Source organism: Pocillopora damicornis, chromosome 9, assembly GCF_964200805.1.
Source record: "Pocillopora damicornis chromosome 9, jaPocDami1.2, whole genome shotgun sequence".
NCBI lineage: Eukaryota > Metazoa > Cnidaria > Anthozoa > Scleractinia > Pocilloporidae > Pocillopora > Pocillopora damicornis.
The window spans coordinates 2,415,120-2,442,575 of NC_142678.1; the positions used below are offsets into that span (position 1 = coordinate 2,415,120).

The 27,456-nt window shown below is 36.8% G+C and overlaps 4 protein-coding genes across 4 annotated transcripts; 1 reads left to right on the top strand and 3 right to left on the bottom strand.

Annotated features, from left to right (window-relative positions):
• Positions 1-21: 21 nt before the first annotated feature.
• Positions 22-10,490, bottom strand: LOC113675993 (helicase POLQ-like). The gene is made up of 18 exons (XM_027192600.2): positions 9,384-10,490; positions 8,463-8,641; positions 7,730-7,858; positions 7,455-7,526; positions 7,240-7,312; positions 6,941-7,038; positions 6,656-6,766; positions 6,174-6,316; positions 5,869-6,105; positions 5,397-5,538; positions 4,742-4,846; positions 4,027-4,228; positions 3,379-3,536; positions 2,801-2,902; positions 2,089-2,265; positions 1,610-1,723; positions 1,038-1,172; positions 22-438 (listed from the first exon to the last, which is right to left on the bottom strand). Exons 1-18 carry the CDS (start codon positions 10,045-10,047, stop codon positions 343-345), a joined length of 2,937 nt encoding a protein of 978 aa, XP_027048401.2. The 5' UTR covers positions 10,048-10,490; the 3' UTR covers positions 22-342.
• Positions 10,491-10,882: 392 nt separating this feature from the next.
• On the bottom strand, positions 10,883-14,972 carry LOC113675994 (tRNA N(3)-cytidine methyltransferase METTL6). The gene is made up of 5 exons (XM_027192601.2): positions 14,744-14,972; positions 13,918-14,055; positions 12,996-13,166; positions 12,321-12,462; positions 10,883-11,440 (listed from the first exon to the last, which is right to left on the bottom strand). Exons 1-5 carry the CDS (start codon positions 14,963-14,965, stop codon positions 11,292-11,294), a joined length of 822 nt encoding a protein of 273 aa, XP_027048402.2. The 5' UTR covers positions 14,966-14,972; the 3' UTR covers positions 10,883-11,291.
• A 32-nt stretch (positions 14,973-15,004) lies between these two features.
• On the top strand, positions 15,005-18,453 carry LOC113675997 (small ubiquitin-related modifier 1). The gene is made up of 5 exons (XM_027192604.2): positions 15,005-15,107; positions 15,193-15,240; positions 15,754-15,831; positions 16,238-16,309; positions 18,040-18,453. Exons 1-5 carry the CDS (start codon positions 15,090-15,092, stop codon positions 18,097-18,099), a joined length of 276 nt encoding a protein of 91 aa, XP_027048405.1. The 5' UTR covers positions 15,005-15,089; the 3' UTR covers positions 18,100-18,453.
• Positions 18,454-19,051: 598 nt separating this feature from the next.
• Positions 19,052-27,138, bottom strand: LOC113675986 (male-specific lethal 1-like 1). The gene is made up of 9 exons (XM_089183456.1): positions 26,391-27,138; positions 23,881-23,999; positions 23,299-23,504; positions 22,480-22,577; positions 21,772-21,839; positions 21,337-21,491; positions 20,780-20,852; positions 20,263-20,382; positions 19,052-19,880 (listed from the first exon to the last, which is right to left on the bottom strand). Exons 1-8 carry the CDS (start codon positions 26,853-26,855, stop codon positions 20,268-20,270), a joined length of 1,299 nt encoding a protein of 432 aa, XP_089039582.1. The 5' UTR covers positions 26,856-27,138; the 3' UTR covers positions 19,052-19,880; positions 20,263-20,267.
• Positions 27,139-27,456: the final 318 nt, after the last annotated feature.

A 27,456-nucleotide genomic window follows, 5' to 3' on the forward strand; every position in this document is an offset into this window, starting at 1 on the left:
TTTTACAAGTTTATACAGTGGTATTGTTTACAATTAATATACCTTTATTCAAAAGAAATTAATGAAACCATATACGCCTGAATACGATCGCCGTTTCCTTCATAAATACAATCACTTCATTGCTAACAATACGAAATGAAGATACAAAAAATATTTACTCCTAATGCGATTTATGCATCCGTGATTAAAATCACATAAATAATTCCGAGGTGCAATAATTTCCTTTCCGTAGACAGATGAGTGTCAGGTAACTTTTTATCATTAAAATGCTGTGCACGAATGCATGTACGTATTGAGATTTTGTTTCTTGAAGCAGAACAATAAAGAACTCCGGATAAATTATTAATTTTGTGACTGTTCAGTGGAAGGTAAGTCTGGCGCAGTTGTCATCTCCTCAGCTTCTTCTCGCAAAGCATCCGCTTTCTCTTCCAGAAGCATCTAAAAAAACGACACCTCAAATCTATCAGCCACCGACTCTCTTAATAACTGGTTACAATTTTGCGTGCGTTTTCAAGGAGAAGTTGTTCACAGATCAGTTACTGGTTCAGTATCGTCGTTTTAAAAGGATATAGGCTGTCAAAAATCCTTTTCTGACAAACAGGCTAGATTCTACACGACATCAATTAAGATGGATAAAAATATATTTCATACAACAATTGTCTCGAAATAGAATCTTCGAAAAGTCTTCAACTCCAAAGAAAAACAAGCGACAAATTTGCGTTAAAGTTAAAGAAAAAAACCTGAACTCGACTCTGAAAAACACAAACCCACGAAAGTATTCACCTCAACCTCTAAGTCAAGGTCCCTAAACATAGTTGGTTTATTCATCAACTCACGTGCGCCCCACGTGACTACAAAAAAAAAACATACTAAAAGGGGGGGGGGGGGGAAGGAATGAGAAAATGGCAGTTTGAAATGAGGAGAAGACACAATCATCTTAAATGACACAATCTTCGACCAATCAATACGCACACATCTCTATCTCCATAATCAACGGCGCAATTTTGTTAAAAATGTAAAAACTTTAATTTGGTTACCTTAGCAGCGGAGACAATCTGATTAGCCTGACGTCTGGGGAGGTGCTCGATATGTTCCACGAGCGAAGCGGGATCAGCCCAGGCCAGGCTACTAAGGGTTTTGTATCCGGCCTTTACTAACTGGTGTGCACGAGCCTAAGGGGAAAATAAAGTAAATTAAAATAGAATCATAAAAACCTAAGGTTCTATGCTTCTGATTGAAATGAAAGAAGGAGCGTGGAGGAATCTGACCAGACCTAAATGAAACAGTCATTGTCGCCCTCGACAGACTGCAATGATTAGAACGCGGTTTTATTTAACAATGACTAAACTTTGTTTTAATAATTTGCCCTTTGAGCACTGTACTTGGCCGCAAAACGTTCATCTTTTCGAACATGTACGGATCATAATTAGCTTGGGAGCAAGCGCACGTGGGGAGGGATACGGATGTAAGGAAAGAGTGAGAAAAAGGGAAAAGCGAACAAATCCCTCACCCCTCTTTTCACCCTCATCCTTGGGGGTTTTCCTGCGTTATTCTTCTCGGTGTACAAAAGCTGTTCAGCTACTGATTTCGAAAATAATTCAATGTTTACCTGTTTCACCCCAGGAACTTCCATTAGGGGCACAAGCTCCAAGCTCGCTGTGTAAGACAACTTCTTTACCATCACTTCAAGTAGCGTATTCACGCCCCAAAATTCATTCAGTTCCTGAACATAAAAAAAATTGTTGCAAATAAGGACCTTAAAGTAATCCTCCCACTTGATTACAAAACATTTTTCCCCAACTAGACAAGAGAATTTCGTATGTTATCAAATCCATGTCCCCTGGTTATCAGTTGCCTTAATTCTCATCATCTGTCTAAGAATTGAATAACTGATCAATCAGGGGATAAAACGGCAACCATGAAACCTCTCTCATTTGAGTGAGTTTCTCAAAACCGACTGATCCAATTACAGAAACAGAGCAACATACTCCAACTAAATTCTTTGACAACTGTACTTTGAGCCTAAAGTCTGAAAATTAAATGCCGCCAACAGAGCTCTTGTTGAATCACTCGCTGGGACAAACTTACTCGAGTGAAGTGGACCATGCAGGACGCGAACGAAGACGCTGAAGTTAACAGATTCTGCACAAATCCGCGAGTTACGTTAAAAAGACGGGCCACGTTCCATACAGTGTCCTCTTGTAACAATTTGTAAAGCATCAAGGTCAAATACAAACGCCTCACTCTGCTTTCTGTAGTGTCGTCCTAATTACAAAAAAAAAATGTTACGACACAGCGAACAAACGTCAGGCATGTGCAAGGGGATCAATTTTGGCCAGCCACACGCCAACTTCCCGTGAAAAAGTTCAAAGGAAAACCTCAGAAACAAGCGCTGTCTGAAAATATGCGAAAAAAATTGAAACGTTCACAGAATTTTGTTAAAGGCTACAAAAATAATGACAAAGAAAACTTAACAGTTTTCGAACGCAAAACTTATTTAATAATGGGTGTTCTGTTAATTTGCAATTTTGTTTTGAGGTTTATCAAAAAAGGTACACACTTTTAAAACAACGTGACCTTCTAGCCTGTGTGACTGTTTGTAAATTCTCTAGGAAATCCTGGTTCTGACAGCTTGGAAAGCACCGCATCATCTCTATTACCAAAACAAACCCCAAATCAAAGTTCCACAGAAAAAACAAGAAAGAGACAGCGCCATGTCGCGCCATGGATGTCAGAGAAATAAAATAGAATGTGATAAGGACCCAACTCCCCTGCGCAATTCAATAAGATGACCATTTACCATTTTCGATCGCTGTCCTGTGGCTCTTCTGAATAAAAAACTTTCTGTTGCTCCCAAAAGTTCAGCGACTCTTTCCTCGGACTCTTCACGAAATGAAGATACCTAAGGGCGAAACGACCACAACTGTAAGTCTTCGATAGAACTCTTCCAGGCAGGTCACCTTAGGTTCGTTTATTTTTTTCGGGCACAGGGTTTCAAATATGTTTGGAAGAGCATTGAACATAACGTTCTTCATGACGAACAGACAGTCTTTTTGGAATAATTTCTTCAACCAGGGGATAAAATTCCACCAGAGCAATTTTCGATATAGCGCGTCTAAAAGGAAAAACCAAAGTAATCACAAACGGCCAACTAGAGGAAAGGGTAATATCCGAAGGAACCAATGAGAATTCAAAGTTAACACACGTGACTTGTGTCCGGCGCGGGAAAACGCGGGCAACCAAGTCGCGATTCCTGTTAGTTTTGCATTTGATTGGTTAGAAGGTGGCGCACGATATTTTAACCAATCAAATAGCGTATAGAGTATATTGCAATCTGATAATACTTTCAACACTTAATCAAAAACTGCTCCCACTGACCTGCTTGTAATATACCATCCACTCAGGTTGGGGTGAATCTCTTAAATCATGTGGCGTAACCAGATACAACAGGTGTAGCTCATTGGCTAGCACGAGGTTGTCCTGGGCTCTAGCAAGTTCGCTATATATCATGGGACTGCTGTCCACATCAATGCACCCTGCAAGAATGAAATTCCCCCATGAAAACCAACAAGCGTTTAACAACTCAGTAAATAGTTGCGTAAAACTTGCGATTTTTTTAGTCACTCACTATAAAATGCCGATTTTGCTACCTTGATTAATTATTATCCACTGCTTAAGTGTTATGTATGCCTCCACTTACAAAGTATAAAGCAGCCTCAATTGAAAGTTAACAACAAACAGGCGAAACTTAAAGAGGCCCCACCCCCTCCCCTCTCCTTCCTTTTGACCGTCGCTAACCCCCTGGTAAGAATTTATTTCTCTCCTCAGCTTTCCGCTGCCGTAAAAAACGAGAAAATACTGAGCACTAGCTCGCAAAAATCACGCTTGCTCTGCATGCTGTCGCACTTAGGTTTATGTCACTGAAATTGACGTATCTCCCGAAAATAGGTGTCAGAAAAGGGTTCCACTGCATTCTCTACTCCATTCTTTCAACAGAGCGTATTTCTTTTGCTATTTTTTCCAAACCTTTAAAAGTAGCATGTCCAAGCTGAGTGACTTGAATCTTCGTGCTGTCTGTAGAACCAGTCATTTTAATATGTCCCAAATTGTGTAAGGAGTCCAGCGCTGTCTCCATCTGTTCAGTAATGTTGACTGACTGTGATTCTGACTGCACAAACAGTAAAGTGTTCTGCATGAACTGTGTCAGTTTTTCTGTTGTTGTACATAGCTGCAAAAAAAAAAAGGATTTGAGGTTAAACAACCAGTATCACAAGGATTATTATCGAGAGAAATCACATCTTGAGAGGTACACAACATTTTTTTGGAGTAACTTTTTATTTTCAAAGGGAATTTACGTTAACTAGAAGTCAAAGAAATTTTGAATTGAGTGTTGGAAGTAATTGGGGATTGCACTGGCTTTCATTTCCCTTCCTCTGTGATTGATCCAGAAAACTCGCACCACTTTTTCGACCAATCACATGGAAAAATAAAACCAAACTAAACTTGTTGAAATACAGTGGCTAATTTACGTTTTTAACTCAGTTGTTAACACTAAATTACTTGTTGAAACACGTTTTCCTCGCGAGTTCTCACCGGCTTCTTAAGATATTTCCTTTAAAAACTCAAACAAAATGCGTTCGAAAGAAAACCCTACGATGGTTTTTTGTCAGGGGCTATATCCTTGTTTCCAAAGAGAATAATTTGTTGAGGAGAAATCACAATATTTCCTTACACAACTTACTTTCAGTCCTATAAGTGTCAGGAGCATTGCTCTTAATCCTTTGCCATTGTCAACCAATAATCCACTATAACAGCTCTCCAACGGGCCTGAAAATAGGTGACGAATCTGGGAAGAGAAAAAAGGCAACTTACACCTCGATGAAAGCAAAAGAACAAATCCCACACTAATCGTGACACACATCGTTTCTTCCTTGGAAGATGAGTCTTGTTTCGCGCAAGGTGAATCAAATTTCCCATAAGACCATTTTTCTGCGAGGCGTGCTGTATTCAACAAAAGACGTTCTCATCACTCTTTGCGATACGTGTCCAATTTTTTGCGAGACGTGTCTCAAATCTCGCGAGGAAAACGTGTCTCACCAATCGCGAAACGATTCTAATTTATCACGATATGTCCTTAGATTTTTCTCATTTCTTACAGAATTGCCTCTTTCCCGCGAGATGTATCATTCCTCACGAGACGTGTTTTACTTCTCCTGAGACGTGCCTTACTTCTCCTGAGACGTTTCTCGTTTCTGGCGAGACGTCTCCTATTTCTCGCGAGGCGTGTCTCATTTCTCGTAGGACGCGTCTTGTTTCGCGCAAGATGTGAATGAAAAGTAAAGACTGCACAATCAAACCTATGGCAGTACATGACCAACAACAAAATTAATCCTAACCTTGGGTTTATCCGAATCTTTGACGATAAGAATACTTTCTCCAGACGTGTCTATTCCAGCTCGCCCCGCCCGACCAATCATCTGCTTGTACTGACTCTGACTGAGCACTGAGCTTCCCACATACGGCGCACGGATTATCACCCTGCACACCAAACTAACACATTAGCTGCTCCTGAATAGCAGGAGACAAAAAATCTTTGTTTTCGCAATAAGCTCAATCCTTAAAAGCGGAATCTATTTGTGAAGCACGAGTATGATTACAGAGAGAATTTTTCCAGCAAAAATGAACCCAATAGTCTTCATAAAAAGTGCCTGCAACTGGTGCATACTGTCCAATTATACAAGCATGACACGTAAACTGTCCTTTTGTTGCTCAAACTGAGCTGCTGTTGTAAAAACCAATTACGTTTGGGAGTTTCGTTATAGTTTTGATCTCATACGAGAATCAAAGGGCTGTCAATCTGTTACACACCTCTTTGCTGGCAAATTGACACCAGCTGCTAAAGTTGAAGTGCAAGTCAGAAGACACAGCACCCCCTGACAGTAGCCGTCCTCAATGAGTTTCCGTTCATCCATCGTCAGCCCGCTGTGGTGATAAGCAATTCCAAAAGGAATGGTCTGTTTCAACACGGGACAGAGGTCAGAAGCTTCATTGTACAAAGCTTTCATCAACTGAAGTCTTTCTTGAGCTTTGACTTGGCACAATTTCCTAGTAACACACAAAATGAACCTTGACTGAAAGTCAAAAATCCGGGAGCACTGCTAACAATTTTTTACCTGGGCATAAACTTCACAAGAAGCAATGCTAAGTTTTGGCAGTTTTTCTTTGTGGAACAAAATACAAGACAGGAGTGATCTGGTACGACCTCCAACACTAGGGATAACAACTGGTCTGGATCTTGCTTTAGGATCCTTTGGTCCTAGGAACAATTATAACAAAAATCTTAAAAAAGTAGACACTGAGCTAGTAAAACTACTTCAAAAACATTCCAATACTGCTGACACTGAGGATTTTACCGCTTACAAGCAGTTCTAATTTGATTGTAATATCAGTAGTGGTGACTGAGGTTTTGACAACCTTAGTGGACGTCAACATCAGAGTCATTGTTAGTTTTCTTGACCTTGATGATGACATCTGTTAAGGTTGTAAACACGTCACTTGCTACAACCAAGCACAGTCCTTCTCAGGACTACTTTCACCTGTACAATCAGACCACACAATCAAATGACATTGTGGCTTCATGTGTTTATGTTCTGACCTGCTTGAGAGAGATACTCCTAACTGGCTTGTTGCTTTCTTCCTCAGGATCTGTAGCCTCAGGAACTTTATAAATGTCAAGCCCCACTTTTACAAACTCCTTCAGTTCAACCTGAGCAAAGACATATCAATCAATTAAAACATGCTCATCACATTTTATATTGTCAGTATGTTACAGTTTCCAGGCTACAGGCTGAATTATATATCGTGTGCAAGGTATGAAACACCAACGGGGAATAAAAAGTACTTTATAAAATCTGAATCACAAGTAAAATTCTGTACTCACGGGTCTAAAATTATTTGAATACACCTCTGCCTTTAAAAATGTCTTCAAATCTGCAATGTTACTTAAAGTAGCACTCATTCCAATGATCTGAGTGGTGGCTAAAAAATGTAAAATTATAAAAATCAAGAGTTACTTCTCCAATCAAAACAGGCTCAACAAGCCTTAGCTTCAATTTATCCATAGCATAAAACAATTCTGGATATTTCTGTTCTCCCTTCTTGTCAAGAATTTTTGGCCATCAGAGACAATCTGCTTGAGTCAAATAATCAGAAGATGTCATTACACTGTAGAGTACTTACAAGACACAAACATAAGCTTTGCCAGACACATCTCTAAAGTAGCACCTCTTCCAGCCTCTCCTAGCATATGCAGCTGGACAGGTAAGAAAATAAATATATCACACTGTTATTGGTTAGCTTAAAAAAAAAATGAGACACAACTATAGTAAATTAGAAAGAGTGAAACCATCTACATATCTGCTCAACTCTCAGTCAAGGATTCAAGTCTTCTGTACCTCATCAACTACAACAAGTCCCAAGGTTGAAATCCTGCTTTCTTCAATCAGGCCATTAATAAGCGCATTTGCCTATTTGAAAAGAGAAATTGAAAAATAATTTAAAATGGCTTGAAAACAGTTAAGGCAAATTTCATTATTTGAAGAGCTACATGGGAAAAAATCATGGTTGACTTCTGATGCAAAATTAAAATCCTCCTTGAGTTCCATGAGCTCACTTCTGGGCATTTTCTCTGCCCCCTTTCATTTGTAATGCTTCAACAGAACCTTCAAACCTTCTCTATTGTTGCGATATACACAGATTTCTTCTTGCGTCTTTTGCGTGGAGGGATTCTTCCTCGGCTGGCAGCATACTCTTCTACTAAGAAGCCGAGGTCAACAGCAAATTGAGAAAGAGATTTAACCTGATGATCAAAGACAAAGAAATCGTTATTGAGATAGGCATTAGAAGCAAGTACAGACATCATGTCACAAAGCAGGAAAAGTGTTCCGAATCTTATGGCTGGCTGGTTAACAGGTGTAAATATAGAGCTTGTACAGGAGTTTTCAAGGTAGATCAAGGCATTTGTGAGTAGAAAGGAGTCTCCATTTCTGTCAGACTCCTGAAAACACTAGAAATATTTCTAAAGGTATTATTTGTTGAGAAGGGGTGGCCAATTAAACATGAGATAACAAAATTGTAAGCAACAATAGTTTTGCTGGCAAGTCCTGATCAACATCCCCAAATAGTTCAAGTATTTATAATTTTCTGAATTCAGAGAGGAGAAAGGGGAAAGAAAAGAGATTTTTAAGCCCGCTTGCAAAAAGTATAAATTAGCCTTAAAAAATTAACCTTTTAAGAAGGGGCATCCCTGTAACTCTCATTAATTTAAAAAAGTTACCTACTCCTGTCGGAGTTAAGGTGTTTCTTAGGTCTACGCATGTACTAATTTATACGTACATAAAAGTATTAAAATAAATATTCTAACATTGGTATTCTTATGCAGCAAACTTAAAACACAGAATCACCTTTTCCTGTACAATTGACACAAATGGGAGAACAAACAAGACATCTTTCCCTTGCAAAAGCAGCTCTTTGAAAATAAGAATTTCTGCAACTAAAGTTTTGCCTCCACTTGTTGGAAGGGAATAAATCAAGTTTCTTCTCTCCTTAATAGCCTCTAGATTGAGGCAGTCTTTTTGCCAGTCTGCAATGAAAAAAAATGCATCAGTATGTCCTTAACCCTTAAGATTTGAGAAGTAATTCTCTCCAAAGCTGCTACATATTACCTTGTAGATTAGAAAAGAGAATTTGGTGTTTTGTTAAAATGTTCTTTAGCTGATGGGTTTGTTAGTTCTCATCACCTGTTTATTGGATTATGTATTAAAAGTGTATGGAGAAATTATATTTTGATCTATGCTGGGAGTTCAGGAGTAAACAACAACTTAAATTGTTCAATGGTTCAATTACAAATTTAATATAATATGTGAATTAGAAATACAGACAGTAGCTGGTCACCCAAAATAACTTTACTCTTTGACCCCTAGGAGGGGATGAACCTTATTTCTCCTAAAGTATCATCCCTGAATCAAACATAAAGGTCATGAGAATAAAGGAAATGATCACCAACTAAAGAAGCTCTTGATTGTTAAACAAACTCTTCTTTTTTGTACTTTACTTTAAATGTCTGAAGAAGAGAATGGAGAATGTGTGTACTGAGTGTTAACCCTTTAACTCCCAAGATCTGATTGTTAATTCTCCCTTCCAGCTGCTACACATTTCCATGTAAACTGGTTACAAGAATTTTGCTTTTGATCAAGCTAATATTGTGCACTTGATGAGTTTGAGTATTCTCACTACCTGTTTGCTGGATAATGTATGAATATTGTGGGGAGAAGTTACATGTTTATTACTCCTGGGAGTTGAAGGGTTATCTTAAACTAACTTACCATACAAACTATCAATTCCTTTGTATTTCTGTAACAACTCTTTGACTTTGAGAGGTAAGCCATAAAACTGCTTTTCCTCCTCTTCTGGTAAAATTGCCAAGTTGCCTTGCGTACGGTTCAAGGCAGCCGAGGAATTGATAATTTCACTCAAATTCAAAGCAGCTAAAACACCATCATCGTCGCAAAAACTGGAACTGTTGATTAAACTTTTCAATCCAAAAGGAGAGCTAACACTTGTTGCGTTAGTTTGTTCACGCTTGAAATACCTTGTAGATAGTTCAGCTTCGCAATCCTGTATATCATTCCCTGTTCTATTTGGAGTGCTGCAGTAGCGGTTTTTCTCTTCTGCAACTTTTAACCCTGTTAGAGACTTCTCGCGTTTCCGCACCGGTTGATCGTCCTCCATTGAAGGTTCGGCTTGTTTTCGATCATCTACCATTTCACTCTCGCTACAGCTGCTATTTAAACTCCTTCGCTTCGACCGTCTGCTTCTCCTCACATCGAGAGTAGAAGTTTTCTTAACTTTATAGTCTTTAACCCGATCTATTGTCAACTCTTCATTACTTCTTCTAAAGTTTATCTTTTTCACAGCGACCACATCTTTGCGTAACCGTTTCTGGTCATTAGTTGAAGCACAATTTGCTGTTCTTTTGATAGTATTCATCTCTCCCAGGGTTAAAACCCATCATATAAAATTATTTCATTCAACTTTCCTGGTTATGTTGAAACTTTTTCCAAAGTAGCACGCTGGGCACTGCCGCCATCTTTATATCTGCTAAGGATCTGGTACAAAGCTTCGCGATGCTGTAAATCGAGGACTACGGAGTACGGACTACGGAGTACGGACGACGGACTATGACTACGCCGACAGTATCCTACCAGAAGCATATAACCTGGCTATATGTCGTTTTATGTGGAACGAACTCTTTATACCTGTGATCAAAACGCTCCATACATTGCTGCTTTTCCGTTACAAACTATAAAGGAGCATCTGATGGTGAATTATTTCCGCAGCCCAAGCAAACTCATGTAGACACTCTACATTGTTTTTTTTCCTTCCATTCCACCCACCTCTTTCGTTTTGTCATTTACCAATGTCTTTTTTTATTGTTCATTTGCTTGTTTTTGTAGGCTGCTCCAAACTTAGTCGATAACGTAAATTGGCCACCATAAAGAGTTTCAAAGCTGACGTTTCGAGTTCTGACAAAGGACCAGGGCTCAAAACATAAGCTTGAGTCTCTTTAAGGCGGCCTACCAACTAAGTTAATAATACTTAACTACCATATTATACCATAATTTTGTTAAGCACCATGAGGAAATATTTACTCTGAAGTTGTCAAACAGAGAAAATTCCCTCAATTCAAAGATGGTGCACTTTTGGTAACCTCTCCTTAGAGTGCTCATCGCACTTTATTTTTTCCTTTTTTTTTTTTTGGAGGGAGGGGGGATCTATATTCTGCACAGCCAGTCAACTATAATAACAAAAATAATGAGAAAGGTTAGAATTAATGTATTTATGTTTTTTTTGCACCTTTCAAGCCCAAAGATCTTTGCCAGCAGTTTTCCCAAAATCGTTTAAACTTTTGGCACTAATTTTGTGAAGCATAGTTTGAAGAGTTCTTGTTTTACGATATTTTAACATTTACATTGCCAATCATCATTGCCTTGAATTCTTCAACGTTTGTTTGGTTATTGCCATCATTGATGCAGAGACCCGTGGTTAGCCCTGTGGGTTCCCTGTGGGTTCCCTGTGGTAGTAATCCATGGTCAACAAGGCACCCATGATCAACTTAACAAGCCGTCTATAAACTCTCTCCACTATTTCTATGTAGTTCTCTTCACATTGACCACAACTGGTTAGGACAGCTCATTTTAATATTTTCCAGTAAGAAGGGTCAAAGAAATACCTCATTCAGGCTTTCCTGGTTTTCTAAATTTAGCTTGTACAAATATCCTTGGTACATCAACTCCTTCCTTTTTATTAACAGTCCTCCTGTGAGCATAATCATTGAATAATGTTTCAAATCCAGCTTGATGGAAGAGTGTTTCAACAAGATCTGTAAGAGCAAAACAAGAAAAAGCACTGTAACAAGGGAAGAAAAATTTTCAATAATTGTCATCAAGTTGTTTTTTTTTTTACAATGGGAGAAAAAGGAGAAACAAAGTTACCAACCATAGATGTTCTACCAAGCCCCTTCCTAATGACCCCCTTATCTAAGGGTTCACTCTCTACCATTTCCTCCCTCAATATTATACCTGCTCTTTATCAAGGCCCTTCTCTAATAACCCCACCACTCTAGGACTTCAAGTTTCTAGTAGGCCTTCCTCCCTTGTATAAGCATCCTCTCTATTAAGTCCTGTTCTATATTAAGCCTCCTATCTGATAAGCCCCCCATTCCATTAAGTCCCCCTCTCTATTAAGCCTCCTTCCTGTAAGAGTCCCCATCTCAAATAACCCCCTCTTTGTTGAGCCCTGTTCTATATCAAGTCTCCTATCTAATAAATCCCCCTCTCCATTAAGCCATCCTCTGTTACACATCCTTCCCCTAAGAGTCCCATCTCTGTTCTATATTAAGCCCCCTATCTAAAGCCCCCCTCCTTTAAGCCCCACCCTCTATGAAGCCTTCCTCCCTTAAGAGTCCCCACCTTAATAAGGCCCCCTCTCTATTGAGCCCTACAATCAATCAAGACCCCTATTAAATAAAGTCCTCCTCTCTATAAAGCATCTTTGTCTAAAACATCTCTCTCTCTGATAAACCCCCCTCCCCAATAAGCCCCTATTGCTATTGTGCCTCTCTTCCTTCAGTTGCCAACAAGTTATTGTAAAGTAAACACAAGCAAAAACATATATTTTTTTAGAAATAAAAGTAAGAGGGACAAACAAAGAAGATGTGAATTTATGAAAAGGACAAAGATGGAAAGAGGACTTCAGCTTACCTTTTGAAAAATAGTAAGCTCTAGTGCCATCTTGTCTGACATAAAAGTTATCTGAGAGTTTGTTTGCAGGACTAAATCTTAACATAGCATGGTCATACAACCCATAATCGCGAAAGAACAGCAATCCACCTGGTTTGAGAACCTTATTTGGATGAAAATAAAATAACAAATATTGGTAAAAATTAATCTTTTACTGTTTCAAAGTTGACTGCGTCTTTTCCTAACCAAACTGCAACAGGATACCTTAACAAGATCAAGACAAATATTTAAGTGTTTTGTCTTACTTAACACTCTAACTTGCAGAATTGATTAACATGGAACTTCTCCCTATAATATCCATACATTATTCAGCAAACAGGTAATGAGAATACTCAAACTCATCAGGTTCAAGATATTACTTTGATTGACCACCAAATTCTCATAACCAATTTACAAGGAGATGTGTAGCAGCTAGAGGGGAGAATTAACAATCAGATCTTGGGAGTTAAGTAACTGACACCTCAGAAACAAGTAAGACAGTAAAAATACCAGCCATCTGTGCCTCAGGAGAATGCTCATACAACCCAGAAAAACCAGTCTAAAGCCATATTAATTATCCGTTTACTTTGTGGGTGAACTTTGAGAATAATGTTTGAGGAAAAAAAAAAACCCAATCACTTCAGTTTACTGTTTTACCTGTATTACATTTTGAAGAACAGTCAACATTTTATCTGGATGGACAGCAGACAGGACAAACACCAAAGTTGCAATGTCCACACTACATTTTGGCACATGTGACTCTAAAGCATCCACTGTTAGGTCACAATGGAAGGCATTTACTTTTTCTTCACTAAAAGCAGGATGTTCCTAGACAAAAAAACAAAAATTGTAAACCCTTTAACTCCCATCAGTGACCAAGACAGAATTTCTCCTTATAATATCCATACAATATCAAGCAGACAAGTGATAAGAATAAAGAAAATTATTAATAAAGAATTATTAGTTGATCTAATACCAAATTCTCTAGACTAACATCAGAAAAACTATATGACAGACAGCAAGGAGAATCACTTATGAGATCTTGGGAGGGATGAAAGGGGTCACCTAATCTGTCAATCAGTATTATTTTTCAGAGCAATCAATCAAGGCAACTTTATTTTGGTTGAATCTGAATTACCAATCTTTTCAAGCTATAATTATACTGCACAAGTTAACATATGATCATAATTATGACACAAGAACAATACACTTTTTCTCTCCTCTATTAATAAAGTGTAAACCATATGAATAAAATTAAATACTTAGTGTTTAAGATTCTAAGGAGTACCCTAACCATTCCCTACATACAATTCAGTGTTAACAACTGAATTGAAAACGTAAATTAGTGACCATAAAAAGTTTAAAGGCTGACATTTTGAGCATCAGCCTATTTTCAAAGCAATAGACAAAGGGCTGACCCTCTAAACTCTTTACAGTGGCTAATTTACGTTTTCAACCCAGTTATTAATACCAAATTACCTGTTATACTCTCCCACTAATGCAGCATCACAGTTTCTTCAGAAACTTATCCCTTTTATCCATTCCCCACATGGTCTCCAAATTTGCTAAAAGTTCTTACCTTCACAAAATCAATGGCTCTTTTTGAAAAATCACATGCATGAATGAAGAGATTTGGGATTTCCTCAAGTAATGGATAGAAGAGATTTCCAACACCACATCCAGCCTCCAATAAAACTTTGCTTGTAACAAAATCTGACTTGATTTCAATAAAGAAAATTTGCATTTAGATTTGGAGAGCAATCACAGCTTCTGATGCATCAAGAATTGACTTTTTGTAACCAATCTCACACAGTTTCAAACTTATATGTCTTGACCAAAATTAATCACATCATTTCAACTCTGCCTGTGCCAGGCTGAAGTCAAAGGAAAGGAGAAGAAGAGTACAAGTGGGTGATGGAGAGCTGTCTAAGTTATTTTGTAGGATTCATAAGAAAAGAGGGTCATTACCCTCCTTAGTTCTCCCATGTTTTTTCTTTCTCATTTGTCCCCAGATTTCTTGTGTTATTTGAAAACAACCAAGCACATTCCTCTTCTAATGGAATTAAATTATTCTCTCCCTGTGGACACAAGTTTTAACTGAATGATGAAAGTTATCTAATATAGCATTTAGATTTCCCAAAAAACACTTTGTTATTGGTCAAAAAAAATTTATCCACCCTCTTGCAAAATCAAAACCAGTCATGTTTGGTTGATTGACCAATTCTGCATTTTGGTTGTTTTTAATCTGAGTTCTTATTGGCTCCTTATGGAATTTTCCTCTACTCTGATTTGCTGTCGTGATTACTTTGGTTCCACTTGTACAACACTCAGTCAAAGTCCTCTTCATTCCACCATAAATAGATTTGACCCTTTTCTAATTCTGTAATTTAGCACAACACACTTACCTCACAATTTTTACTTTCACATAACAGCTCTTTGAATTCTGCAGTAGTCCAGTGTCTATCTTTGAAAAAGTTTGTAGCGTTTCTTTTATAAAATAAATCCCAATTTTTTTGGGCTTCTTTTTCTAGCTTATTCTGTTTAAATTTTGAAACAATCTTGCTATCATCTTCAAGTTTTATCTTCTCTTCTTCTGTAAGAACACGTACATCATCTTCGTCCGCCATCACTAATGATAACAACCGCTGACTACTATAAATATTTCCCGTGGGTCTTTGCTAATCGGAAGTTAGTGTCCCATAATACACTGCGGCACTTGACATCTTTTAGTCGCACAAGGGAAAGTAAAAAATGTCGGAGGAAAATAAGGTAATGTGGTTGAACGAGAATTCTTTCTACATTCAATAAGTTATATAAATCTCAAAGAATTAATATACAATTTCCTTTCTCTTAGGAGGTAAAACCTGAATCAGAACACATTAACCTGAAAGTTATGGGTCAGGTAAGCTGCCATTGATCTTATCGTTCTCGTGCTTAGCGTTGAATCGAGGTGCTAGTTTGTACCCTCAGAAGAAAATGCCGTCGAAAACCTCCACAAGGAAGATTATTTTTGTCATATTATTGGTAATTCGGCATAGATTTGGGTTCAATTATCGCGGTGATGATCGCCGATTTAAAGTACAGCGTCGAACTAAGATCAAATAACATAAGTGAGAACAAGGAATTTGAAATCTGCTATTCTACTTCCTACACTATGGCCGTCCCACTTTCGAAATCCTCCCCATTTTACCAAAGAAATAGTGCGTTTGTTAGTATTCAGAGCCATAATGATTTGGCTTCTCGAAACGATGTCTATGTCCTGTGCTGTTTTGTTAACCACTTTGATTTGTGTATATTGTGATCTGTGGCGGGAAACGCAACACACGTGCTTGTGTCGATTTGTAAAAAGGCCACCCTTTGACGTTCCTGTCGTTAAAAATCTTTTGCTGATTGAGCTTCTCTTCTTGCTACACAGGACAACACAGAAGTACATTTTAAGATCAAGAAAACCACTCAATTAAAAAAACTCAAGCAAGCATACTGCGATCGCCAGGTTTGACAGTTTCGAATCATACACGTTGTTTGATAATATTCTTGTAGTTTTATTCTCTACACTGTTCTCCTCACATTTGCTATGTTACTGACAAGGAGAGTTTGTTTGACAATCAGGAGCCTCTCAAATTGGTGATTGTTTTCTTTATTTTCACAACCTTTACATTTGATTCGAGGGTGGTACTATATGGAGAAATTATAGGCTAGTCACTCCTAGGAATGAAAGGGTTAATACATGTTATTGTTTGAAAATACAAAAACACAGAATTCTCAAATTTAAAAGTGTAACTAATTACCATGAGAACCACTGGTCAGATTTCTAAAGTTTTCTAAATATTTCTGCAAGCAAGCGTTCAATCTTGCTTAATTTGTGTTGTGCTGATGATTTCATTGTCTTTTATGTTTAGGGTGTCCCCCTAAATTCACTTCGGTTTCTTTTCGATGGTCAAAGAATAAATGATGATCAAACTCCTAAAGATGTAAGTATTGGACAGAACTTGAAAAATGGTCACAGTTGTTGTTGAAGATCATTTTCATGATAAAAAGATAATCATTTGAGTGAGGCATGGCCAAAGTTTGGCGACATGGTTTTATTTTTGGTGTTGTCGCAGGCAACCTTCCTTGTTTCCAAAGGTAACTGAATCTCAAGAGCCTTGAGATTCAGAGATCACTCAGCTATCAAACACGAATGCTTGCCAAAAGAGGTTAAAGCACATGTTACCATTGGAAACATAGTCAGTTGTCCATGACAACAACACCATTTTAACGCCAAAATGTGGTTGCTAAACTTCTGTTGCACCTTATGATAGTATTTTGAAGAATCAGGTGCCAGGAGGCAACTATTATTGATTTGAGTTCCGAAAGTTCTGTCTCAATTTGCCTGGCAAAGCCAAATAATTTTTGTTTGTTTATACTGGCTATCATGTACATCACATACTTAGAAGTTTTAATAAATTTAATAACATTTCAATTAGAGGTAATGGACCCACTTTTAATAGAGAAGCTTTTGACTGAGGAAATTGTAGAATTTTTTTTCATGTTAGGGCTCAAAATTGTGACCGATACAATATGACTAAACCTTTTAACTTGGCAACTAAAAATTTGGGTTTAGTCACTTTGGCAACTATGTTCCTCTGATAAATAAAATGTTAAAGGTGAGAAACAATTTCCTTAGTCTCATTTCTGCTTTTCTGCAAAAGGAAATGCAAATTTAGTCTGTTTACCTTTAAGTTAAAACTTGAAATTGCTCCAAGATCGCGACTTCTGAGGCGACATTACAGTGGCTTCTACATAGTGATCGCGGGCACAATATTTTGTTGAGAGGCTACCGAATTTAAAAGCCAAAAGTCATGAATTATTTATCACAAGAGAAAAATACACTGAACGATTTTTGTAATTTGCTGCAGGCTAGAAATTACCAGGAAGCAAGGTCGTTGTTAGTATGCAAACAAGAAGTGTTTCAAAGCCTTTCAAAAACATTTGTTCGGGGCATGAATCTCATGCAGCAGCTACTGGAGGATGTCTTTGAAACGTGTTTAGTTCCAGAAGCCAAACAACTATGTCAATTAAATGGGGATCCAATCTGAGTTTCTGTTCTTGTACTATCTGGCAACTGCATTTTTGTATTTGGCAACCATTTTTTCTTTGATAGTTGCCAAAAGGCAACTTGGAATTTTTTTTAATTTCGAGCCCTGCATATATTTTTGCTATATTATTGGTTCTCTCCCATTTGTGTTGATTCTCAAGGCATTTTAATAGCATATGATGTACTCCAATTTTTTCTCGTTTTTTTTTTTTTTTTTTTTTTTTTTTTTACATTATGACACAACTTATCACTCTTTTCAAAAATGAAGGAAATTTTATGGTGGTTGCTGAAAATAACAACCAGTAGGTCATTGGTCAGCACTAGCACCCAATTATATTTTAGCTCAGAGAGGCCCATGTGTTTGCCTCTGAATATTTATTGATGAACATTGTTCTATCACTTAAAACTGTGCTATTAACTTAAGATTTTGGTTTACTTTGCAATTAAGACATTTCCATTGTATTGTTATTGCTACATAAATTATTTGTAGAGAAGGTTCAGTGGGTGTGGTGTGAAACCAAACCTGTCTTTTTTCCCAAAAAATCACATGACTTTCATTCAGAACTCTTGTGTTCAACATGTGATGTCTTTGCCCTTCACAGTGATTGTTTTCTTTTTTTGCAGCTCGAAATGGAAGATGATGATGTTATCGAAGTGTACCAGGAACAGACGGGAGGGCAATGAATTTTACCCCATACTTGACATCCACATAAGTTTGTTTTGTTCTCTTGTAGCTCAAATGGTATCATATTACAACTTTTGTTCAGTAGCAACAACATAGTTCATTCTGGATAAGCAAAAGGTTGCTTTTATGAATAAGACTTGGTGCAAAACTAGGATTTTATATTTGTCTCCGCTTATATGCATAGAGCAATTGTTAATCTATGATAAGTTTCATTTCTTCCTGTGAATAGTTTAAGAATTTCTTTTTGTTTCATTCCATTTAGTTAGATTTGACCTCTTTTATAATTTGTCAGTTAAGTGTGCAGTGCTTGTTTATAAATTCAACAGTTCAGTTCATTAAAGATGTACTTTCAATTATGTTTTGCTCTTTCTTGGTAACATAGTCCAAGTATAGGAATCACATGAGCACAGGTGACGTGATTTGACCCTTTAAACACCAAGAGTGATGTTCATCTAGTTTATCTTTACAATAATCAAAGATTCAACATTACCCCTCCTGCCACCCACAGGCATTTGATTGTTATCTGTGCCAAGGGGGTGGGGAATTTGAACCAGAACTGTCAAGACTTTCCAGCAGAATAAACATGTTTTATCTGTTAATTCAGAGGTGTATTAAAGTAAAAAGTTCAATTTTGTGAGCAGATAGCTCAGAAAAATGGGGATACAAGAATATCACAAGCGCTGATCTTGCCTTTTACAAAATCAATTGTACATACATGCAAAATCAACTTTTTCCTCTTACATTTCACAACAACAGTATTTCACCTACTTGTCTAACAAAGTATCATTGGGGTAGATGCGCTGTTTGCCGTAGTGAAATTTATACTCCCTACTCTTTAATTTTATTCTTTATAATTGGAGCCTTTCCCTAGAAAAGGATCTGAATTTCCAACTCTTTTTGGGTGAGCAGCTCTCTTTCTCTTCTTCCTCAGCTACATTTAAAGATACTAAATTACTGTTTTCCTTTTTGCTTTATTTCTTTAATCAAATCAGATGTTTTTAACAATGAAATATTTCAGTTTCACATTGAGTAGGTTTCTACATGTTATACTTTTATGCTGTTTGAAAGTTGCGAAAATCGGACAAAATAGACTTCAATCTCTTTAAGCCTGTATAATATCTTAACTGTGTTAATACCTGCTTATTTCAATCCATCTTAAACTAAACAAAATATTTTTAGGAGTAAGTTGATTTCTATAAAATGACAGGAGTTTTTCTGGTTTCAAGTGACTATCCAAAGTAATTTTTTATACAACAAACTCAACTTACAAGGATTAAAGTCAGATGAAGAAGCTGTGTGAACAAACTTTTTTTTACAGGAATATACAGAAACTGACATTGGAAAAATGAATGCAAAAACAAATTGTAAAAACTACATTTTAACCACAAGGGTTAAAACAAAAAAAGGAAAGAGAAACAGTTGTCTGTAAGACTCAAATGTCCAATTAAAAAGGCCACTAGCAAAAGAATCTTGTAACCTTTTGGGATTTCTAACCATTGTAGGTAGATTATCCTACCTACTAATATACTTCAACTTTAACCCGAACATTTCCAAAGTACACAACACTTGGGAAAATTGCTGAAAGCAAAGTATAGATTCAATACTTCATAGATCCTTTGAGATTGTTGGCTTAAATTCTGTTTATAAAAATTAAAATACTACAACGTTTTGTGCTTAGTATTCATTAGTAATATTATCTTTAGCGAAAAACTGAAAAGAAAAAGGTAAAATCATTTCTTCGTGAGTTGTTCAGCCAAGATTTCACCATCAAATTCAACATCTGTAAGATCAAAAGAAAAACTTTGAATTAATAACAAAGAAGTCATATTGGAGAATGCTAATTTATTTTCTTTGATACTTAATACTACATGCAAACAGTTTTACCCTTCTTGTTTGTGAAAACACATGCTACAAAAACCCAAGATTTGATACAAGGATTGAAAAAAATGCGATTAACCAATCAACTAAATTTTCTTTTCTCAAAAACCTTTCATATAATAAGCTGAATTATTTTGATTGGTTATAAATTGACAGTGACAGTGGGTGCAAAAGAGTTTTCACAGCTACTTTTAAACATGACAATTGTCCTCATTGTTCATTCCTAATCTAAAAAAACTAGCTTTTGACACCTCTAACTATTGCTGTAACTAAATATTCCTCACCTCTTTCAATATCCCTTCCGTCGACCACGAAGTTTCCCTCGACTTCTCCCTGGTCTAACTTTGCCTTTCCTTTCAAGGAGTTCTCTCTTATCAAGACTAAACCATGGGATCTCAAATTCTCTGTGGGTAAAAATTCATTTATCCTATCAATCTAGAAATTTTCATGATACTTTACATCACTACTCATCATTAATATATCTCTCTGTTGGTATGTGTGCTATGATTGGTCAATTTAGCAGGCTATCTTTCACTGTACAGCCTACTAAATTCAAAAGTTTGTTTGAAATTGAAATCTTCCCCTCTATTTGAACACAGAGATATAATAAATATCTTATTAACCTTATCTCTTGGTCTGTACTGTAAGTTATGGAACCTCATTTTTCTTTTCCACTTGGTCCGTAAATTACAGTATAGACCATGAATACAAGTGGGGTGGGGGGAAATATTCCAGTCCATTCTTTGTGAAAAAAAAAAATTAAAGTCTGTAACCCTGCCTAGTATTACACAGGTCACCTACCTTTCTTGAAATAAGGGAACAGGAAACCCAAAGGCTACTACAGGAACTGTGTCAGAAACTTCAACTGCCATCACTAGAGGTTGGAGAATAAAACTATTATTCTTAACTCTTGAACTCCTAAGAGTGACAGGTGTCTAATTTCTCCTTACAATATCACCCCTGCATCAAACATTAAGGTGATGAAAATAAAGGAAATGATGCCCTACTAAAGAAGCTCTTGACTTAAAAAAAAATTCTCTATGCCAACACCTTATGAAATGTATATAGAACAGTAGGGAGAATATGAATATTCATGTTAGGATGCAAGGGGTTAAGGTGATCAGACTCAGTCTAGGATATAATTCTGGTTAATCTGAGGCTCTTTTTTTTTTCAATTTGCAACCCCATATGAAAATTTTCAGATCAATAAAATCTTGCTCATAAAAAACCAAGCAGGTTAACATCAATTATTATTACATATCAATAACATTTTCTACAAAGATGGCAGTGCAGTGATTGTTTTTATTTGTAAAATGTTACAACAAAAAAACCAAATTCTGGTATCTGTAGTCTCATACCATCTTCGGGAGGTGGAAGGAATGATTCTATATTTTTGCAGTCCTCATCTTTACATCCAGATCTTTTCCCTTTCAGTCGCGCTTCTTCTCTGTCTCTACTTTTCTTTTCAAGATTTTGATGTGCTTGCATCGCACGCATGTGTTGAATATCCCATCTAAGATCATAAAAGAAAAATAGAATTTAAATCTTTAAAATCAATCATTATTTTCACTATTGTCAAGTGTTCTGATTATGAAAAAATTAAAATATTAAGCTCTCTGCTCTGTCGATTGAATTTCAACACTGCCAAGTACAGTTTTCTTTGCCTGATCAAATTACAAACAACCCTCATTCTTACCAGATCTTATTACATTCAATTCCTTCTTCCCTAACATCTTTTTTAACTGATTTAAAAAGAGAAAGTAAGGACCATTCAAAATGCATTTTTCCCTCACCTTTTTCTTCTCCTCTCCTCAACTTCATGTTTCATATGCCTTTTTGCAAATACATCATCGTCAATACTCTACGAAGAAAAATATGGAAATAATTGACTAAGGTTAACTAAAGAGACCTTACCAAGATAATGCTTGTACTGAAAACAGGGAGAAAAACCTCTAGGAGTAAAATGAAACTGAGCTGTAAACTTGAACTTCCTTAACCCTTAATACGCTAACATCAGCATCCTTATTCTCTTCACTCTTTTCAGTACCTTTCTTCTGGTACTGACGAGGAGAATTTGCTTAATAATCAGAGCTTTTTAGGTTGGCAATCACTTCCCTTTTTCTTAGGATCTTAATGAATGACTCAGCAATATTATTGTAAGGAGAAATATAGTGCTGGTCACTCTTGGGTCTAAAGGGTTAAAAGTCCCCATTTGGCAGCCTTACATTAAAAAAATGGTCCACAGAAATATTAATATGACATACTATACTGCTGCCAGCAGTACAGCGCTAGTTGGCAATCATTTCTGGAGTAACATCAAAGGGCTTAACACCCAGACCCCAAGATGAAGAAGAGGCAAAAAGTTAAAAAAAATTTTGATTGACAAATTCTCTCTCAATAAGAATAAATTAATTTTCTCTAGTAGCTTAAGTAATTGTAAAAGGCACAGGGAGCATGGGAACATCTTTGACTTTGGATTAAATTACATATGTAATGAATACCTCATTGTTCTCTGATGATGATGATGATCCTGCTAATTTTAATGATTTTGAATTCCCTGTTCTGACTGCTGCTATTTCATTTACTTGCCAAGTAGGAACTGAAAATAAAAAAATAGATTTGTCACCAGAGGGTGTATCTAATATATTATAATCACCTAAGCCTTGTATTAAAAAGTATTTCTAAAAAATGGCCATTCAACATCATGTAAGAAAATGGCAAGAACTTATAGAAACCATAAGTGACAAAACTGTCATCAACTTTATTTTAACACTTAATTCATTGAGGAGGTAAGGTTAACCCTTTAACTCTCATGAGTGACCAAGACAGAGTTTCTCCTTACGATATCAATACAATATCATGCAGACAAGTAATGGGAATAAAGAAAATTATTAATTAGGAAATTATAGAAAAATATCAAGTAAGAGATTATAAGTTGATCCAATACCAAATTCTCCAAACTAACATTACAAGAACTGTATGGCAGATAGTAAGAAGAATTACTAATGAGATATTAGGAGTTAAAAGGTTAAGTGAGGTTTTTTTGGACAATTGACTGAGCATAGTAAAGTAAAACAATTGCAGTCTTAGATCAATTTTAACACTCTTGTCTCTTCATTACAGGAAATGAAGTCAGAGTCCTGAGAAAAAAAAAGGGCCCTTTTTCTTTTTCCTGCTCTGCAGGAGTTTTCAAATTACAAAGTGCTGTGTACAGACTCAATTGGAATTTCCTGTGGGACACACTGTGCTCAAACTGGACTGTAATCTAATTTTGAAAAAACTTTCCATTCTGGGTGAAAAAACAAATTGTTATATTTTACCCTGTACATGGCTTTGAATTCTATCAGAGGCTGAACTCTCAACAGCTTTATATGGAAGATCCGGTGAGTTACCATGCAGGTAAAGTTTTTCTGTTCTCATGTGTGTGTCATAGCTTACATCTTCGCACATATGCGAAGTCATGGTAACTGGTGCAGTTGCTGGGACTCGTTTGGCCCGCATCATTTGTTCCACTGACAAACGACGGCTACAAGACACATCAAAACAAAAACCACTTCAGAAAAATGTTTGTTTGAGATTAAATTTTTTTCTCTACCAGTGTGTTCATGCAGACTTGACTAAACCCTTGACTGGTAACAATCGAAGGAGTACATAGAAATCAGCCTTACCCCTTTGTGACTTTTCATAGACCACTAGATTCTTCCTTCAACTTGTTTTGTATTCACATGTAAAACACAAGGAGAATTTGAAGTTGCATTGAGAGGCACTAAGGACTTAACTATGGCACTCCTTCACATGATCTGATTCCATCTTCCATCCGGTGAGCTTACTTTTTTGCTACTAATCTTTTATTCCTCAACTAACAAGAACACTATACACAATTCATTTTTGCATGACATTACCATTTAGGTGTCACTGGCTTTGCATCCTTTTCTTCCTGTACTTCTTCATAACCTTCATTAACATCTCTTCTCTTCTTTACTGCCATTCTTCTCTCCAACCGATGCATACGAGACTCCAGCTATAATGTAGAACATAAACCATAAATGTTATGATCAAACTACAAAAATAAAGTAATTAATGGTAATCAGTCTCAATTACAGAATAGCATTTAATTGTATTCTGATTACCAGGTAACAGTAGTCCTATGAATGACTGCTCTCAGTAGTGGTGACTGAAGTTCCAACAAACTGAGCAGAAGTCATCTTCAGAGTTGACTCCACTCTGATTATGACCTCCACTATGGCTGTTGAAACATTAGTCCATACCACCACCAAAATTAATTCTCCAGACTACCCTCACTCAGATAACAGACTAAAAGATCAAAAACTCATTGACATAATAAAAAAATCAGCTACCTCCCTCATATGAGCATTCATATAGATCAGTTAGCACCTTAATTCTGTGATTTGATTAATTGACAACAGGAGTTTGTCATCTAATTCTGTCTGAAATCATAATTTTGATTATCAACTTAGACTCTTGCTTTGGGGTTGTCTCATATAGTTCATTTCTCATATGGTAAAAACCAAATTGGAAACCACTCATAAAAAAGGTTGTGGTTATTCATTGTGGTGAATAACAATAAAAGCTAAGTTTTCCATTTGTCTCACGATGTAGTATTTTTTTTTCCAACAGCTCTGATAGGCGCATTTCTGAGCCCACTCAGTCTTTTGAATGTTATACCATATAAAGAGAATAAGATATGGCCAATTTTGTTGCATTTTAAAAAAGTTTTGGCAAGATTTCTCCACAGTCCACACTTCATTATGCATATAGTTCTTGGAGAAAGAAAACAATGACAAAAAACAAAAAGATAGTTCATTTGGGCATTTAAGGTTAAACAGAAATCTTTCCTAAGTCTTACCCTTCAACCCATAAGAGTGACAAGCATCGAATTTCTCGCTACAATATTACCCCTGAATCACACATTAAGATCTTGACAATAAAGGAAATGATCAGCATATTAAGAAGCTCTTGATTGTAAATCAAATTCTTCTTGCAAGCTCCTTAGGAATGTATGTAGAACAGTATGGAGAAATTTCACACTAACAGGGCATGAAATTAATTTTTTTTTTTTCGATAGCCACTTGGCTCCTAAATTCTTCAAAGTGGTAGCCAAGTGGAAAAAAGTTGGTCGCCATTTTCAAAGACAAACAAAACCTTTTTTTAAGCTGTCGGCGTTCTAGATAGACCCTCCAAAATTAAATTTGGAAAAAGATCTTTAACGTGCTACAAAGTGGACACTAGGATGGACGATATACAACGTTAAAGCTCACCTAAATCCAAGATGGCGTCTAGTTATCGATCGAGATGCATGTGTTGCGTTTTGGAAACAAACTTAACGAGGAAGTTCGCCGCGGATTTATCTTTGCAAATCTTTTTAATTCACTATATCTCTTGGTAAGGTTATGATGAAACATTCTAGTCGCCAATTTGGTGACTAATTTCCAGGATTTGGTCGCCAAAGTGAAAAATTTAGTCGCATTGGTGCCTGTATTAGGCGCAATTTCACGCCCTGCACTAATGTTAAGGTCCAAAGAGTTGAGTTAGGCACTTGAAATATTTTGGTACTCTGGCTGAATCATGACTCAAGCATGGAAGCAAATTCATGAACATCAAAGAGCAAAAATATTTACCAATTAGAATAATAATCATAATAATCAAAATCATACTCTTGGGTTCTAGTTTACTTCAAAGCTTTGATACATGAATGAAGTTGCCAAAATTGTCACTTCTCCAAAAATTATTTGTGTGTTGGTGTTTCCTCGTTCAATTTTTTTGCCTGTTATTGCTCGCTAACCCACTAATTCACTCATCCCAACCACCTGCCTGCCTAAAAAAAGCTTATTTTCAGCTAAAGATAAATCGCAAAACTCAATCAAAACAAACATTACACAACATGAATTCACTCTCAGATGTCATTGGTAATTCTCCTTACTGTTCGCCATACCATTCTTAAAATTTTAGTACAGAGAATTTTTTTATTGGATGAACCAATCACCTTCTTATTCTCATCACTTATTGGGTTGATATTACTGTATTGATATTGCAAGAGTGACACGAAATTTACGCGAAACTTGATTAATTTGAAACACATTTACTTAACAGGGCAAATTCAGAGTGATAATTGTACATATGGTCTAAGACTAAGGCTTCTGAGAGAGCCTTTCTACCCGAAAACATGAAAAAGAAAGGAATTGTTCACACGAAAAATTAAATTCAAGAAATCTGCCATGTGGCATCTCTCGAGCGCAACAAATTAATTATTCCACGTGACCTGTTATGAGCGCCATGTTTGAATCTGCCGCTGACCTCTCCAAAAATAAAATTTATGCGATTCTGTGTTTTATGTATGCAGAAATTTAAGACAGTAAAACATTATGAAAACAGAACACAAATGTGCTTATACCTGTTCCTTGTCTTCTTTTAGTTTATTAATCTCTCGATCCTTCATCTGCAATTGTTCCTGTTGTTGTTGAATGAGCTCCAAATGCAGTAACAAAAGTTGCCGTAACTGAGGTAATTCACCGACAACGTCAATCTTATGGTTGCTACCGTCACAAGCGATTTCTGGCTCCGACGGCTTAACTAATGGCACATCAGTGCTGGGTTGTAGTTGCTCTTTCTGTGTATCACTGCCACTGCTGCCATTTTTCAGAGCCATCGAAGATTTCGATCGCAAAACGCGGGTAACCTGCCGTTCCGATCGCGAGCTAGCAGAACCCGTCGCCAATTTGTTTCCCACAAAGGGCGCATCGGTTTTCGTTTGGTTTTGATCCATGTTTCCAGTGCAGGGTAAGTCTGTGGTCATAACCATTTGGCAGACTTTGGTCCACGTTCTCTCGAACACGGCCCTAAAACTGTTTCGTTTCATTCGGGTCAAGAACAGCCATTACGGCACTTTGGCGGTCCATGTGACAAAAACATGGCGAACAACACGAATGCGAGGCAGCCGATGCTCTCGAGAGTTGCAGATGTCGTTTCCGGTATGAAGTCTGAAAAATGTCCTATTTTCCAAGACTATTCAAAATTAAGCATACAATTATTTGGAAAAACAATACAAGTTGTTCAGAAACCTACACTGCCCTAACACATTTCGAATTCAACAAGCTGACGGAAACTGTTCGCGACAAAATGACGCTATTTCCGGTAGTGATGGCATGGAACGGCGTGACAGGTTACCTAGCTGGGAGGGGTGCGTGCTTGTGTACTTCCGGTTAAAACTAGACCGCGTACTTTTCACTTAAAAAAGCCCTCTTTGTTGAAATAAGGGAGCAAACCTTAGCTAACGCAAATAAACCGATATCTGCAATGTTCTTAGATTCTTAAAATTTTTATCATTCTTTTCAAAGGAACAACATTTTTAAGTTTGCAAAACATGTTTCGACATTACCTATGTCATCTTCTATAGTTAATTATTTCATCGTTTTTAATTATGGAGGAAGGTATGAGGGAAGGTTTCCCTTTTATGGCAT